General features: G+C 36.8%; 3 protein-coding genes across 7 annotated transcripts; 2 read left to right on the forward strand and 1 right to left on the reverse strand.

Moving 5' to 3' along the window:
- The first annotated feature begins 25 nt into the window (after window positions 1–25).
- Window positions 26–4,145, forward strand: Okr (DNA repair and recombination protein RAD54-like okr). The gene is made up of 10 exons (XM_083033867.1): window positions 26–207; window positions 445–663; window positions 739–929; window positions 1,053–1,255; window positions 1,335–1,777; window positions 1,868–2,129; window positions 2,265–2,427; window positions 2,496–2,901; window positions 2,996–3,159; window positions 3,247–4,145. The coding sequence occupies exons 1-10, from the start codon at window positions 205–207 to the stop codon at window positions 3,437–3,439; spliced, it is 2,247 nt and encodes a 748-aa protein (XP_082889993.1). The 5' UTR covers window positions 26–204; the 3' UTR covers window positions 3,440–4,145.
- Window positions 4,146–4,713: 568 nt separating this feature from the next.
- Window positions 4,714–16,593, forward strand: Su(sable) (suppressor of sable). 5 transcript variants are annotated; one of them, XM_083033808.1, is made up of 9 exons: window positions 4,714–4,797; window positions 6,170–6,416; window positions 9,995–10,367; window positions 10,508–10,769; window positions 10,931–11,280; window positions 11,446–11,659; window positions 11,798–12,096; window positions 12,215–12,422; window positions 12,751–16,593. In XM_083033808.1, exons 2-9 carry the CDS (start codon window positions 6,373–6,375, stop codon window positions 14,628–14,630), a joined length of 3,630 nt encoding a protein of 1,209 aa, XP_082889934.1. In that variant the 5' UTR covers window positions 4,714–4,797; window positions 6,170–6,372; the 3' UTR covers window positions 14,631–16,593. The 5 variants fall into 5 exon arrangements, with proteins under 5 accessions (XP_082889934.1, XP_082889941.1, XP_082889925.1 ...); XM_083033815.1 differs by having other exon boundaries at window positions 4,715–4,797; window positions 6,202–6,416; XM_083033799.1 differs by lacking the exon at window positions 4,714–4,797 and having other exon boundaries at window positions 5,616–6,416.
- Window positions 15,993–17,438, reverse strand: LOC145933907 (U6 snRNA-associated Sm-like protein LSm8). The gene is made up of 4 exons (XM_083033951.1): window positions 17,272–17,438; window positions 17,164–17,204; window positions 16,692–16,819; window positions 15,993–16,479 (listed from the first exon to the last, which is right to left on the reverse strand). The coding sequence occupies exons 1-4, from the start codon at window positions 17,300–17,302 to the stop codon at window positions 16,389–16,391; spliced, it is 291 nt and encodes a 96-aa protein (XP_082890077.1). The 5' UTR covers window positions 17,303–17,438; the 3' UTR covers window positions 15,993–16,388.
- Window positions 17,439–17,464: the final 26 nt, after the last annotated feature.

A 17,464-nucleotide genomic window follows, 5' to 3' on the forward strand; every position in this document is an offset into this window, starting at 1 on the left:
TTGAATTTGGCGCCTAAAACAGCTTCACTGCGTTCAAAAAACACAACTGTGTCACATCTATCAACGTTTTATAGTTTGTGATTATAATTTGTTTTAGTCAAGGTTATAATTGGTTTTATTTAGCGGTTCGCGCCATTTTCGTATTCAACAATAATTACGAGATATTTCGTTGATTTTCCAACAGAATGAATATTTGAAAGTGAAATGGTAATAATTATACAATATTTCCATGTTATTTGTTAATGTACTCTTCTGCAAAATGATTTATCTCAGCATATGGAGTATCGTAGAGTTATGTCATTCACATTACGTGCGTTTATATTGTTTTTATTGATAAAACAAACTCAATTTAGTTTACTTAACTACTTAAAATAGATTGAAGTATCCACTTGTCTTACGAAAAGTTTAAAATATAATAATATATATATCTTCGTGTATTTCAAGAATCGATCACTGGCTCCTAGTCAACGAGGAAAACGTCCTTTACTCTTGGATATACCAGACGATATTGCAGCAATTAGACTATCTGAATCTGAAAATTGTCCACCAGAATCAAAAAGAAGGACTTCCAAAAATGTCAAAAACATACAATTATCGGAACGCAAAGCTGTTCTTCTTTCCGATGATGGCATCCACACAATGCAAAAAATTGTGTCCGAACATGTAAGTTTATTTGTATGAGATTTTATTTATTAAACGTTTTGCTATATAAAAATGTGATACATATATATTAAATAGGAGGAAAGAGTGAGAAAACTTCTTAGCAAACCGTTTAAAATACCAGTACCTGGTTATCAATTATCTGGACGAGTTCTCGGACTACGTCTAGCAGGACCACGTAGATCATTACATGATCCTAATGATGCCAATGCGTTAATTGTTTATTCACCGCCAGAATTATCCGAACATGAAAGACTAAAAATTGATCCGTATGTACATATGTATATTTCTAATATCTATAGTATATTTTTAAATAATTTTATCCAGTCTATTATAATATGTATAGTGTTTAAGATAAATTTATAATTACATTGTTTGTATAATTTTTACAGATGTAAACAACTTGTACATGTAGTTGTGGATCCTGTATTGTGCAATGTATTAAGACCGCATCAACGTGAAGGTGTGAAATTTATGTATGAATGTGTAACGGGTAAACGTATAGAAGATGCATACGGTTGTATTATGGCAGATGAAATGGGTCTTGGCAAGACATTACAATGCATAACACTATTATGGACATTATTGAAACAAGGTAAGGTATCTGTAAAGTTATTTTTTAAAATTAGAGTAGAAAAAGTGCAAAGAATACAATTTAAAAAATGTTCATATAGGACCGGAAGCTAAACCATTAATAGACAAAGCAATTATCGTTGCGCCCAGCTCTTTAGTGAAGAATTGGTACAATGAAATTAATAAATGGTTAAATAATATGGTTAACACCCTTGCTATTGATGGAGGCAAGAAAGCAGATATTGACACACAACTCGTTAGGTTTATGAAAACTTATGGCGGTAGATGTGTAACTCCTATTCTCATTATAAGTTATGAAACATTTCGGTTACACTCGCATGTATTACATCAAGACGAAGTAGGCCTTTTACTGTGCGATGAAGGTCATCGTTTAAAGAATTCTGAAAATCAAACGTATCAATCCCTGATGGGTTTGAAGGCTAAGAGAAGAGTGTTGCTCAGTGGAACGCCTATACAAAATGATCTTCTAGAATACTTTTCTCTCGTGCATTTTGTTAATCAAGGATTACTGGGAACTGCACAGGTAAATGGAATATACATCGATATAAAAGATGATATAATTTATTAAAAATATATATACATCCTAACTTTATTATTTGAATTATCCTTTTAGGAATTTCGAAGAAAGTACGAAACGCCCATATTACGTGGTCAAGACGCAGATGCGACAGATGAACAACGTAAACTCGCCCAGGAACGATTGTCCGATTTAGTATCAGACGTTAATAAATGTCTCATTAGACGTACAGCCGCTTTACTTTCGAAATATCTGCCACTGAAACACGAACTCGTAGTATGCATAAAAATGGGAGAACTGCAAACGCGTCTCTACAAGAATTTCATACAAAGTGATAGTATAAAAAGGTCTATGGAAGGTACGTTTTTAAATTAAATTAAAATTAAATTTTAAGAAAAAGAAAAAGCAACATATCGATATTTGTAGGCCCACAATATAATATATAATAAAATATATAAAATATATTTTTTATACCTATAAATATTTTATACAGAAAGTGATAATCCAAAGAATGGGGGCCGTTTATCCGCTCTGGCTGCCATAACTCTTTTAAAAAAACTGTGCAATCATCCTGACTTAATATACAATAAAATAATGGAAAAGGCAGAGGGATTTGAGAAAGCTGCACAATTGTTGCCGCCACATTACTCCACAAAGTAATATTAAATTTTACTTTAAGAATTAAAAGGAAATTTACCATTTGATGACAGAATCTTTGTTACAGGCAGCTGCTACCAGAATTATCTGGCAAACTGATGGTTCTGGATTGTTTGTTGGCATCCATTAAAACTACAACAAACGACAAAATAGTACTAGTTTCTAATTATACACAGACCCTCGATTTATTCGAGAAACTGTGCCATAAACGTGCCTACAATTACGTAAGACTCGATGGTACGATGAGTATCAAGAAGAGAGCAAAAGTGGTCGATAATTTTAATAACGAGAGCAGTAACGATTTTATCTTCATGCTCAGTTCAAAAGCCGGTGGCTGCGGCTTGAATCTCATCGGTGCGAATCGTCTCGTCATGTTCGATCCGGATTGGAATCCCGCAAATGACGACCAAGCGATGGCCCGAGTTTGGAGAGATGGCCAGAAGAAGCCGTGCTTCGTCTATCGTTTTCTTACTGTCAGTAGTAACAGACTATACTTATATCTATAATAATAAATAATTTTCTGAATTTATATTTTATATTTATATAAATTTTATTTTTTTTTCTCAGACAGGAACGATAGAAGAGAAAATATTTCAAAGACAAGCTCATAAAAAAGCATTGAGTTCTACGGTGGTTGATCAAGAGGATGATGTAGCGAGGCATTTCACTATAAACGATCTTCGCGATTTATTCAAAATAGAAGAAAATACCGTTTCAGATACGCACGACAAGTAAGTGTGATGAAAGATTGTTTTAAATATTTCAGAATAATTCGCGGAGCAAGAGTAATATTATTATTCGTATTATTATTTATTTAGGTTCAAATGCAGACGTTGCGTCAATGGAATCGAGGTGAAAGGTCCACCGGAGCAATCCGATTGCAATTCCGATTTATCCGAATGGCGACACTCGTATAATTCGCGGCATTTACCGGACATACCGTTACGTCAGTGTTGGGCTAGCGGTATTTCATTCGTTTTTCATCATCGTTCACATGAACATGTAAAGTGATTCTGATTAATAATTGATTAATTAGTATTTTGTTTCAAAGTTATTTTGCAACAGTATTTTGATAAATTTACAATATTTTTCAATAAAGCCATTGATACAAAGGCACTTAATATAATTACAGAAAATTAATTTTATATGAAATCCGTGTACAAAATTTATTTACAATAGTTTTTTTCTGAAAGTAGAAATATAAAAGAGGTTGGACTTATACTCAAATACATATGGGTATAAAATATTTTTTTGTCTAAAAGAAAATATATTTATATATATATATATAATTGTTTAATCGCAAAAGACTGGTGCAAAACATTTTTGCTTCAAAATGCAATTACAAATCTAATGTGATAAATATAAATGTGCCTTTATTTTATATAAAATTCTCATTTAATTTAGAAATGAAGGTAGATATACATACATAAAATACATATTTATTAAATAATTATTTTTAATATCTTCAGGTATGTGTAAATAGATGCTAAAATAATACAATACCTAGGATGTTAAAAAAAAATTACTGAGAATTATTGAATTTATATGAATATAAAAAAACTGTTTATTAGATCATCAGAATCACAAATGTCCGGACAATTGATCGTTTCTTATTATCAGTTTTACAGTTTAATAAAACTGTTTACAGGCACACACGTGTGCGCTTATCTAATCAGAGAGAAAACAAATTTATCATCACACACAAGATACTCTTGCTAATCTTTTTAGTTATGTAAAAGAAGAATCAAAGTTTTTTATTTGAATGATGATATTGTCATACAATCAATAAGTATTTAAAAATAATTTAACAGCGAGTGCGAGCGCCGTATATATATACACATAAGCTTATATATTATTTATTAAAACATATTCCGAGAAGGCATCCCGCACACCTACATTTCAAGCGACCGGACGTTTTCAACTCGGTTAGTAGTCGGCACATCACATCTTCGCAGAAGTTCCCGCGCTAATGGGCTACTATATCGCAGCGAATATATTCAGGAATCTCGCGAGAAATCGCGCACAAAGGAGTGAGAGAGAGAGAGAGAGAGTGAGAAGGGAAAATGACAAGTGAAGCGGGACGAAGAGGGGGAAGAAGAAACGATGACGCGGACGAGAAACGAGAGGCGGACAAAGGGCGTGCGATCACGTGACCGACTGGCGGAGCGCGCGATTGGTCGACGAGCGTCATTTTATCCCTCCTGACCCGCTGCTAGCTTGTTCGCCGCCGCCATCCAAAGGTTTCCGGTGACGGGCGTCTGGCTCAGAGGCTCAGAATAGTTCCAGATGTGGCCATGTTTAGTTTGATCTCCGAAGTTTCGCTCATCGTCATTGACTGCAACATTTTTACACTCTACCTGCTGTATAGCGTAAATACGCATCAGACCGATCGCGTACTCTACGTCGTCTTTGCTTTGCGGCTAAAATAATCTCGTTTCTTTCGCTGCAACAACATATGTTTATAAACGCTCTTGCTGAGAGATCCAAATCGCAGAGAACGACGCGTGCGAGAAAGAGAAGCACGCGCGTTCGTTGTTTGTACGTTTGACTCGTTTGACTATTGACAGTAGGGGAAGGGTGCGTGATATCATCCAGATCGTCTTATTTCTGATAACGACAATTTTTACGTTTTACCATCCGTTTTCATCGATCTCTCGGCAAAAGGGTCGCGCGCATTGAAACTACATCCGTCACTCCCTATCTCTGTCTCTCTCTGTAAAAAAGAAAAAAAAATTAACCGTTTGTCATCGTTATACTCGAGGAGAGGGAAACCATATCGTCGTTGCCGAAGAATCGTGCGGTTGAAAAATCGCCAAGAGTGAAAGAAAGCATCGTTATCAAGAGGGTTGAGGGAGAGAGAGGGAGGACCGTCTGTCTCTCTCTTTCTCCCTCTCTTTCTCGTCGAAGAGAGAGAGAGAGAGAGTCTCGAAGTTTTCTTTTTTTTTCCCCTCTTTTTTCCGGGGATCCGAGAAGTACGCAGGCGCGAGCGCGTTCCCATTTTCATCGCGTCGCACTTCCGTTCGGACTTCGGACACGAGCTGCAACAGCGTCGCGCGCGCACACGAGGTCGCACACGTAACACTCAGATACACAAACGAACGGTGCGGGGGGCGAACGAGGGAGGCAGATAGGGTGGGTAGGTAAAAAGATAATCGGGAGAGAGAGAGAGAGAGAGAGAGAGAGAGAGAGAGAGAGACGCCCACGACGAGCGTTCGTCGCCTGGGTCAGCCATATGCCACGTCAGCCAGAATGACGTCGTTCTCGTCGCGACGGCGAGAAAAGGAGGATCGCGCGATCTGACCGAATTCCATTCTGCTTGTTACGGGCTTTTTGGGAGAGAGAGATCGCGAGGTCGCTCGCACTTATAGTGAAAATAATATCTGCCGTATCTGCCGCCCTCTCGGTGAGGGAGAGAAAAAAAAGGGTAAAAGTCAGCCAAAAGAGTGCAAAATATTTCCGTATTTATTCAGTTCGGTAGGAGAAACTTTTTCCGGGAAAAACTCCCGCCGAGGACCCCCTGCAAGGTCCTTTTGTGAAAGATAAAGACAGAGAGAGAGAGAGAGAGAGAGAGACCAATTAAAGAACGGAACGACCGTAAAAAGGGCGTTAACTGTCGTAAAGTTTTTTCGGGATTACGTAGAAAACGAGAGACGGAGAAAGGGAGAGAAAAGGAGACGTAGTCTATCATCGTCAGTTCGTTTTTACACGAACGGACGCTTATTAAGCTCTCTCAAATGCTAGCATTCATTCGAGCAGCGCGATTATTCCGCCAGAGCAAAGACCTGTCGAGTGTGGTCGGTCGAATCGATCGTACGATCGCCGATCGGACGATATCGGCGGACCCAGTGCTGATATAGAGAACTGGCTCACTTGTTCACACTTCGGGGTACCGAGAGAGCGAGACACGCACAGATCGTGATCGATCTGCGGAACCGAAAACGAAAATGGCAGTAGAGAGTGTTTCCGCGGCTGAGACTCTAATCCAAAGGTTTGCTTCCTATACATACTATACTATGTATACATATTACGTATCTTTTTTTATTCGATGCTAATGGGACGGAAAAAAAACGAGGAAAGGAGAATATTTCGCGAGTGACAATATTATCGTTTGACAAATCTCTCGTACGAAACGGAAACATATATACACATACATACAAAAGTTACACACACATAACTCTCTTCGTTCCCTCCACCATTCTTTTCTTCGCCCCCCAACGCTTCTCATCCTTCTTTCTTCGCTCCCCCCCTCTGCTCCCCTTCCCTGCTTTCGACCGATTTCACAAGAGAGACCGGAACAAACAAAGCATTCCTTCGATTTCGACGCGCGTTCCTTTTTTCCGAAAGCTATTCTCTCGTTGTATAATCTCGTAGCTTTTCATCTGGGTTTAAGAGAAAAGATGTATGTATATTCTTTTTTATTTTCATGCATATTTTATCTTCTCTCATGACATTATCGAGTCGATCTTCAAGCGAGAGAATGAAATGGACGGGAGGGTCAAGGCTGTTCTCTCTTATGACGTTTCAAATGACGCCGCGATTATTTCAGAATCGATATTCTCCGCGGGAGTTATTTTCCCGACGAATTATTTTCAGAATTCAGATCGCGGGTGAGAGAAGTTTTGGCGAGAGAGAAGAAAACAGGTGGGCGAGTCCCCTCACTGCGCGCGCACATTTTGGCTCTTTCTTTTTTTTTTTTATTTATAGAAAATTATTGGGACGATTAAAAGAGAAATTTCGACGAATTTTCGGATCAAGAGAGCGGACGAAAAATTATTTACGAAAAGAGCGACGGTATATAAACTTTGGACTTTAATTTATCGCGGATGTATATGTAATCTTCGATTGAAGAAATAATTCGTTGTAAAATTATAGTTATTAATATCTCGGTTGAATTGTCGATTCGCCGATGCACGCGAATCGAGACGATAGAACGTCGCGGTAATATGAATCGATTATCTCCGGTCGAGATAAGAACCTTTAGCTTTTTTCCCCTCCTTTACGACAGACCGATTACATTTATGGACATGATAATGGATATAAGCAAGACGAAAAAATATACATAAAACCCTTCAATTCTTTCTGCTATGACATATAATCATGTAATCAGGTATCTCGGATCTATCGCGCTTTATTTTTCCGATGGATAAAATAAATTATTCCTTGGAAGGAACAAGCTTAAGAGATAGTCAGTATAATAATTTTGGATATAAAAAATTAATCGATGATAAAGAATTTAATAAATTATAAAAAGTATCGAAAAAAATTAAGGATGCTTCGTTTAAATAAAGTTCAGAGCAAATCGTGATTAATTAATCTTGTCTGAGAGAACGAATTTTATTTCGAGAGAATGTTACTTTGAGAAATTTAATTATAAATAAATTAAATTAATTGAAAAAAAATGAAAATTATATAAAATTATACAAAAATCATTTCATTCACATTCTACGAAAAGAAACAATTTTAGAGATGAAGCGCGCGATAGATCTGAGTCACTCTGTATAAACATCCTCTCCTACGCCGGAATAATCAGACGCTCGCGAGACCTTTTAGTCTTTTCCCTCTTGACACACGAGACACGCGCGTCACGCACATACGCATATACGCATATACGCATATACGCATATACGCATATATATACAGCAGCAGAGAAAGAGAGAAAGAAACCCTTCAATGAACGAGAGTCGACACGCGAAGAGCTTTTGGACGTAATGTCCCCCGTTTGGCGTCATCCGCTTTAATGTCACCCTTTAAATCGACAATGCTGCAACGACGACAATGTTGGAAAATGTGAAACAGTTTCTCTTCGATGCTTATAATACTATGATTATGACGATTCGTCGTAATGACGAAGCTATGAATGATGATGATGATGATCATGATCTGATGATGATGATGATAATTATTATGATAATGATGACCCGATGCGGTAAGGCAACTCCAATCTTTTATTTCCATTCCGAGATCCGCCATTTTTACGGGGCGACGTATCTCTATGCACAAATTAAGAATTCGGTATAATTAATCGATGATTAATAAATAATTTGATATTATTAAAGATTTAAGGAAAGATTATAGTATTGATCTTGGTGAATTCAATCTCCGATATAGCTCCAATTCGTTTGTCGCGAATAAGAGACATTTTTGCACCATAAGAATAGTTATATATTTATAATATCCAAAAATATCTATTTTTACAAAATTATATTATTTTTAAGTATAGCTTCTTCTATAGTAGAGAATCGTTTCTCTTTTTAAGAGCTTGAAACTCAAAATTTTCGATATATCATTTATTATGTCGTAATTAATTATCAAGCCTTATATCTTCGATCGTTAACATATATGTTAATTAGATCCTGTCGATCGGAATTTGGACTCATTCGATTTGATAACGATATGCTATTCTGTTTTCGTTTTTTTATTATTTTTTTTATTTCGTCTGTCTTTGCACGGCCGGATATATTTACGTAAAACTGTGATTCATATACGACGCGTCTTTTTACGTATAGCTACATATAGCTGCATATTTTCCCGCCGGAGATTGTCATCGATCGGTTTCTAACGGGTGTGCAACTTGGTTTCGCGCTGAATATGCGCAGTCTCTTTTTTCCTCCCCGAAGACCCCACGTTTTCGACACGGTCAGTAGCTTCGGATGTCGTCACGTTATAGTTCGCTCGAGTCGAGTTTCACTTCTCGAGAGAGAGAGTTCTCCACGACGTATAAAGCACCACTGTGCTATCAGTTTGTCCTTGACAACAATGACGAGTCCGTCCTCTTCATCATCTCCCCTCGTCGCTTTTAGCTCATTAATAAGTCGCAAAACACGCGCGATATCTCGGCAGGCTATTATGAAGTACGACGAGATAACGTAGCGTCTCCTCGAGGGATGCGTTTCTTTCTCATTTAGAGCTTTCTAACAGGATTGTTTATATGGGAAAATTTGATGCAGAAAAATCACTCAATTTTGTAATGATCGAGAAATAGATTTTCTCTAATTAGATATTAAGATGTACCCTCAGAAAGAGTAAACATCATCAGATCTTGTTTATCTTCATCTCGTATAGCGATATTGAACAATACAATGAAGCTGAACAAAAATTTGCATCTCTTATTTTAGACTATATATATTTATTTAATAATTCATCATTATTATGCGCAAAAAAAAGCCGCAATTGTATCGTGTACATAAGTATATTGCAAAGATTATATATTTCAATAATAATGTAGTTTACAATATATAAATACGCATACATCTTTTTATATAGAACAAAAGATAATAATTTGATATCTCAAAATAAAACATACTTAAAGTATAGAAAAGTTTTTAAATGTAAAAAAGTGTTATTGTCTTCGTTGCAGTCATTGAATTTAAACATCTTGTTATTTAAATCAACTATAGATATCAGAGTTTATGATTTATATATGATTAATAAGATATAAAAATTTTATACATGATTTGTAAACTTTACATAATTATCACTAATACCATAAATCAGTGTGTAAAGAATAATTTACAAATTTCTGTAATATTTTTATAACTCTAAAAATAATTTTTTTTTAATATACAGCAATGATAACGATTTGGAAGATGGAGAAATTCCATCAGACGAAGACGACGAGCCAGTCGTCCGGGCAGCAAATGATGCACCAGAGGCTGCTAAATCAACGCCCAAGTCAGATTCTGCAAAGACAAAAAATTTTGATGCAAAGTTTAACAAGAATAAAAAGCAGCAGCCTGCACAGGCAGCTGGTAAGCACTTTTTAAAGTACAAAGGTCCAACTGAAGATTGGGCTGGAGATGTTGAAAAAGCCATCAAGGCTGCGATGGAAGAAGATGGAGGAAAAAGTCAGGAATCCAAAGCAAAGAGCAAGAATAACAGGAATAAAGTTCGGAAAAGAGTTCGTGATGAGAAAGAAGAAGATCGTAATAAAGATCAAAAGGTATGTAATACACGAGATAAATTTTATTTATACAGATACACTAAATGTTATTTTTACCGACTTATTGAGATTGCTTTTAAAGCTATAGACATAATGTTGTCCTTGTTTTATAATTAATGAGGTTTGATGACACTTTACAGAAACGAAAATTGAGCGAGGACGAGAACACCAACGAGGATGAAGACGAAATGCTATTCGTACGAGGAGCGTCACCGATCAGGAAAGATTCTCAAGAGAATAATAATTCTCCCAGACGTTCTATGAACGAGCACGAAAATTTTGATAGTAATTCGGATTATGAGGAAAGACCTAATATAAATCGACACAGAGAAAATGATAGCAAACGCGGCACCGGACGTGGAGGAGGAGGAGGGGGAGGGGGAGGGGGAGGAGGTGGCGGAGGTATAAAGATTTAATTTCTATTTTTCTCAGTTATGTTGATATATAAGATACACTATATATAATCCTTCTTATTTTCATTACAATAAAATTATCTAATTTATAATTATATAAAATCTATTATATTAGATTATGTTTCTAACACTTTTGTATATGTATGATAGGGCGTCGCGGTAAAAATGAACGTGGTGGTAAAAACAAAACTCGAGGCCAAATCCGAAACGATCGAAATGGTCGTCGACTGCAGAACAACGATCATGGACAGGATGCAGATACAATCTGCGTATATTATATGCAAGGAAAATGTCATAGGGGAGACGATTGTCCATATTCGCACAACGCTTTACCACCCAGAAAGATGGAATTATGCAAGTTTTATCTTATGGATTGTTGTGCTAAACGTGACAAGTGCTTGTACATGCATCACGATTTCCCTTGCAAGTTCTTCCATACTGGTCTGAAATGTAATCAAGGCGACAATTGTAAATTTTCACATCAGCCTTTGAATGAACAGGTACATTTTATGTAATTTTATAATTGTATGTAATTGACATTATTTTTTTTATGACACGTTTAAATTGTAATTGCATGTAAAAATTGAACAATGCTAATAAGAACAAAGTAAGGTATGTCTAAATTTTTTACTAAAAATATTTTATTTATTTGTGTTGTATTTCAGGTAAAGAATATTCTTCTGAAACACTTGGAAACTGCTCCGAAGGAAATTCTTGGTGATTTTCCAAGATTAAGTAGAGAGGGTGCAATGTTAATGATAAATAATACTGCACGTTCTCTAGCTCAAGGTCAAGATACAACAAATCAAAAGATTCCCAGTCTTTTCGAATTGAATCTATCAGCACCTACAGAAAAAACTGACGAAAAAGAAGACAAAGGTAAAATTATATTTAAAAAAAAAAATTTAATACTGAAATTTAATACTGAAAAAATTTATTTTTGTTACTAAACATTTTTTAAAATGTGTTTTATTGTTTATTTCAATCTTTATATTAAATTTAAAATTGATTAAATAGAACAAACAAGTTTACAAAAACAATTGAGGGAGAGGAAGCCTTCTGGAAAGAAAACGCGGTGGGGATCGGACGAGGATCGAGTTCCTTACGAGCATATTATGCTACTACAGTCGGCAAATGAACTTGGTCTTCAGCTTCCAAATGCTGCATTAGGTTTAGCCACGCAACAACAAGCACAAAAGCAACCTGCTGCACCGTTAGATTTCTATAGCGAAAGAAATGTAGAATCAAATAAAACTGTACAAAAGACGAGAGAAGACTTTACAAAGGATGTAGGAGAAGATGATATATTAGACGAGGTATAACATTATATATGAATTTATATTGTAACAAGTATTATGATCAATTTTATTAGAAAATTTGAATTAAAAGGATTTTTTTAATATATCATAATTTATTTTTTTTTTTAATTTGTAGGCGAAAAAGAGAAAAGACGTTGACTTGAGGCAATTACTGAATGCGAAGAAACCACCACCTGTTTATAGTATAGCCGATAAAGTGGCGAGTCTGACGAAAAATAAACTCGATGACGAGAGCGATCAAGACGAAGAAGCGGAACTCGTTATCGAAGTACCAACTGAAGATGAGGATAAGGAAAAAGAAAAGCATCTCGATAGCGAGCAAAGTAAGAATAATCACTTTTGTAACTTTTTCTTTTTTTCATTATTCAACCTTTTATAAAATAAAATATATATATTCAAGATATATATATTTTATTTTATAAAAGGTTGAATAATGTTTAAAATAAACAAAGTAACTCATACTTATTTTATATCTCTCAATTCTATTTTTTGTTTAGTAATATTTCTTATTTTATATATTGCATTCTTCCTTATTTTTATTTATAATTATAATATATCTAAAAAAATATGTATAACATAGATGATAAAAAAACTTCATCAAACATGATATAAAAGAAATGAACAATTATTACATACTTGTATTTAAAACAGGTGATCAAACCCACGACGTTTCCTTTTCCTCTACGGACGAAGCGGTGCCGCTTCATTTACCGAAGAAGGCGCAAGAGTTATTCATGCGAATACAGCAGCAGCAACGCGCGGCGCAAGACAGTTTCAAGAACATGGAAAATGATTCCAGCGTACGTGCCGATCAGATCGTCGAGGATTGGTATTCGGATGACGAGGACGACGATGACGACGATGACGAGGAAGGTGGCAATCTTACTATAGTGGATAGTTCGAAGGAAGAGATCGAGGTCGTGGAGAGAAAGCCGACCGTCGTTATCAAGGAAGAGTTTCCGTCCCAGCCACCCGCGCCCAACGTGCCCCAACCGGCCGCTATCGTGGACAAACTGGGCGACTTGAGCAAATTCGACATCAGTGCCCAGGTGTCTAAGCTATTGTCCACTATAAAAGCTCAAAGCTCAACGAGCAACAAAACGCAACAAGCGGCTAACTCGAGCCAAGACGCATCCAAAACTAAATCGGCACAAGATCCCAAATCGGACAGCGAGGTGTCGTCGAGTCCGAGACTATCACCGGCATCGAGTTCGGTCGCCGCGCCCGTGTCTAGGGATCCGCGCATGTCTCGAGATCCCAGGCAGCGTCGAGAAGCAGAGCAGAAGCCGAGCAGTCCGAGCATATCCGACGCTAAGAGGGAATCGCAGAAGCCTCTTAGGCTGGAAACGAGCATCTACAGTTCCGGTATCACTGCGATGGACGCGAATATGGACACCGATCTTCGGACCAAAGCGGATCAGGATCTCAGACGGCAGGACATGGATTTTCGACAGCGTTTTCAGACCAGCGAGTTCGGCGACACGGATCTTCGCGTGAAATCCGACGTGGATCTACGACAGATACTGAGTCTGCCATTCAAACCGGCGCCCGCGCACAAGCCGTGTACCGAGATCGACGCGAGTATCGCGTCGCATCCGCCAATGCCGTACAAAGTTTACGTAGTGGACATACCTAGGCCGGATTATACCGGTCTGAAACTAACGAAGGAGGACACGCAGGTCAAGTACGATCCGCGTCTTCGTAAGATCTTCCGTATTGTCAAACCCGAGCTGGCCGATTCGCCGATGTCACCGCCGCCGCCGCAGGTGAAGCACCAAATGGCGGAGACACCAAAATCGCCGCCGCAGTGCGCCGTTCGTACGGATCCGCGACGGAAAACGCTCGAGGCAGCCGCTTCCAATCAGCAGTCATCCTCGCAAAATGCAATCAACGCTTCCAAGGGAATGCAGCCGCAACCGATGGAAGCGATGGGGCCCAATATGGGTCACGGTCCAGGAGGCATGCAAGTAGGACCGCCTGGTATGCCCGGACCGCCACCTGGTCCTGGAATGCCGGGTCCACCGCAGGGCATGATGGGCCCGATGGGTCCAAATTACCCGATGGGTATGGGTCCGATGAGGCCCATGATGAACGCCGGACCGATGCCGCCGCCCATGGGAATGCCGCATGGAGCCGGCGGGATGGGTATGAACGGGCCCGTTCCGATGCCGTCCCAGAGTCAGATGAATTTCGATCCGCGGTTCAACGTGCAACGTAACAACGGAGCTGGACTGTTGGGTCCCGCGCCCGTTACCTTCGGACCGGACAATTCCTACGAAGGGGGCCCACCTCCTTATCCCTGCGCTGGCAGCTACAATAATTTTGGGGGACCCGGCGGTCCCGGCGGTCCCGGCGGTCCCGGCGGAACTGGCGAACCCGGTATGATGGGATTTAATCCAAATGGATCGAACGGACCCAGTTTTGGTCCTCCGATGGGCGACGATTGGGGCCCGGGCAGCAATAGACAGCGTGGCGGTCGTCTTCGCCGCAACAGAAATCGCAACAGGACCAATATGGTGACTAATAACTGAAAGAAACAGCAGAAGAAATAAATATATATGTATACATAGACTGTGAGCACCTGATAATAGTTCTCACGAACGATCAAACTGCATAATATGCGTGCGTATATACATATACATATGTGCGTTCATGCAACGTACTCGACTGTTTATTAGTCTTTCCAGTTTATTTTAATGGTATCGATATGAAGTTTATAGATTGATTATTGCTACAGATTTATTCTTAAATTATAAATATTTATGTAAATATAGATATATAGATATATATATATATATATATAAATATTCGTCATTTTTGTTACTCACTTTTCGTTTATATAGAAATAAATCTGTAACTGGTACTTATTTAAGAAAGTTTTGATTCTGAAGATTACTGTATTAGTGATTACCATATTAATGATTACGATCGACAGATTGGAAATTATCGATGAAGAAAATTTATAGTAAGTCACGTTATACGTAATTCATTTCAAATTATTTTAATAAGTGCAGCGGGAGAAAACTGCACCACATGCAATGCTCATAAACGCGCGATTTTCTACTTGTCTGAAAATCTGCGCGTTCTAAACATTCAAAAACATACCGCATCCATCACTCTGATTGTAATTTTCCATATAAAATTTTCAACACGTCGCTAGTGAAATATATAATCCGTAAAATAAAAGATATATATAGATATATTCGATGCGTATCCACTAGTTTATAAATACAGGCTCCATAAAAAAAGACACTTAACACATAAGTTATGTCGAAATAATTCGAGAGTAAACGAGTGGAGAAAACATGTTGATAAAGACGTTAATCAAGTTGATAGTTTTGTTGTCTTCCACGCAAGTGGCACGTTAAGTGCCTGCGGTTTTTGCATCCATTACATTGTCTCTTCATACGACTTGCGATCTCACGAATCAAGTGACTCAATTATAGAAAATCTAATGTGAAATGCAATATTTTGTAAAGAAATTTAATATATAGCGCGATAGAGATTTTGGGGCATGTATGACGCGAGATACTTTTCTACGTTTAAAAGGAAAAAAGAAATATATGTGCAAACATGTAAATTCCGGTATTGAATCGATTCCTGTTTGAAATGACGCGACATTCGACATTATATATTCTTCATATATATATATATATATATATATATATATATGTACATTCTTGCGCATTTTCGACGTAAATTATTACTTAGAGTCTTTACTAATTTCTTCTTACAAATTTGCGTGTGATTTAAATAATAATAACGATAAACTCTGAATAATCCTGAGAAAGCAAAACAATTTCTCTAGGTGTACGTATTTTCTTTAGGATAAATTTAGAAATAAATACGAAAGAATTAAATCTTTATTGAATTATTTAGATGTTAATTCGATGTTAGTTCGATGTTAATCTATGATGCAATTATATTTTTATCTATTGCTATATTATGATACAGAGCAAAATTACATTTATAAAGAATAAAGTTTACTATTATATAGTAAGATTTTTGTACACACAGATGACAATTGTTGTTTCAAACACAAATTCTTGCTGCTTTATCTCGATGATGTAAATACTACTATATTAATTCTGTGCACTTTTTGAAATACAATTATATGATAACATGTGTATATATATATATATCTCATATATATGAGAAAAATGGAAAATTTTTATACAATATACAACTTGTAGGAAGAGTTGTATTCTTTTTTTTCTAATGCCATCGATCGTTTTTATTTTAAATTTTGAATGAAAATGAGCAACGATTCTACAGTTCCAGGTACATTATCAATGTATAATAGAACTTAGAGGATCAGCACGTATCAATGATAAATCCAACCGTGCATCCATCTCGTCATCTAACTCTCCCACTATTGCTCTGAAAAAAAAACAGGACACTTTATAATTAAGTAATATTTTTTACAAATAAGTTTATGTCCATTATTTATTTTCTTACAACCAATAATGCAAAATAAAATTATTTTTCTATTTATATTGTGAGCATTGGTGTATTAATAAAACAAATAATCACATTACAAACGATTATTGGAGCTACTGTTTGTGCAACTTATTTCAAGAGACTATACTAACACGTTATCTCCTCTGATAATATGTAAACCCAGGACAACTTGCTCCACTCCCTGTGTTGTACTATATACCCGTTCATGCGATTCATCAAGAATTATGTTGATAGTCTGATCAAAACCTTTTAATGTGCCCTGAAATGAAAACTCGATTTAAAATAAAGCTAAATAATTAATTGCATGGAAGATGCAACATCTCGATAATAGAAACTTGAGTATATTAATTAGAGAGTAGCGTAATTACTTAAAACAAAATAATCGCTATATAGAGTCAAATATTATAAGAAAATTATTAAATTTAATAATTTTAATACACAAGAGAACAATGTAAACACAACATTGAGGTCTACTATGCTCACTTTAATTGAAAATAATCTCCACGTGAAGGCCAAGGCAATTACAGATTATTTATTCGTAATTTTCGTAAATTCATGTTTTCGCGTGATTGAACAAAATTAATAAAATATTCGTATACTTACAATAAAATTCCTACCGTCCGAAGTGATAATGGAAACCGTATCTAGGTGGTGTTTAGGTTAATATTATTTTTCGTGCTTTTGAAAGATAAAGAATAGAAAAAAGGATACGATTCATGTAGCTTTCCAATCCTGACGCCATTATCTGTTAACAATTGTTTAGTAAAAGATCAATATAAAACCGCATAAGTAAATTAGCGAGTCATCAGCTTCTTCGACAGATGCAAATTAGCAATCAGTGACAGTCATAACCGGTCATAACAAACTCCAACAGAAACTATAGAATGCACGCAGACCGCAAACC

The sequence above is a fragment of the Prenolepis imparis genome, unplaced genomic scaffold (genome assembly GCF_030444845.1).
Source record: "Prenolepis imparis isolate NDT839.2.m4 unplaced genomic scaffold, iyPreImpa1.0 SCAF_1, whole genome shotgun sequence".
NCBI classification, from domain to species: domain Eukaryota; kingdom Metazoa; phylum Arthropoda; class Insecta; order Hymenoptera; family Formicidae; genus Prenolepis; species Prenolepis imparis.

Bases quoted from the DNA above. Each gene is read 5' to 3' on its own strand.
- Okr (XM_083033867.1), top strand. The intron at 1,256-1,334 runs GTAAGGTATCTG...ATGTTCATATAG, and splicing joins ATGGACATTATTGAAACAAG to GACCGGAAGCTAAACCATTA. The intron at 2,902-2,995 runs GTCAGTAGTAAC...TTTTTTTCTCAG, and splicing joins TCGTCTATCGTTTTCTTACT to ACAGGAACGATAGAAGAGAA.
- LOC145933907 (XM_083033951.1), bottom strand. From the start codon at position 17,302: ATGGCGTCAGGATTGGAAAGCTACATGAATC. The intron at 16,820-17,163 runs GTAAGTATACGA...TTTTCATTTCAG, and splicing joins CGGACGGTAGGAATTTTATT to GGCACATTAAAAGGTTTTGA. The intron at 16,480-16,691 runs GTTAGTATAGTC...TTTTTTTTTCAG, and splicing joins ATTATCAGAGGAGATAACGT to AGCAATAGTGGGAGAGTTAG.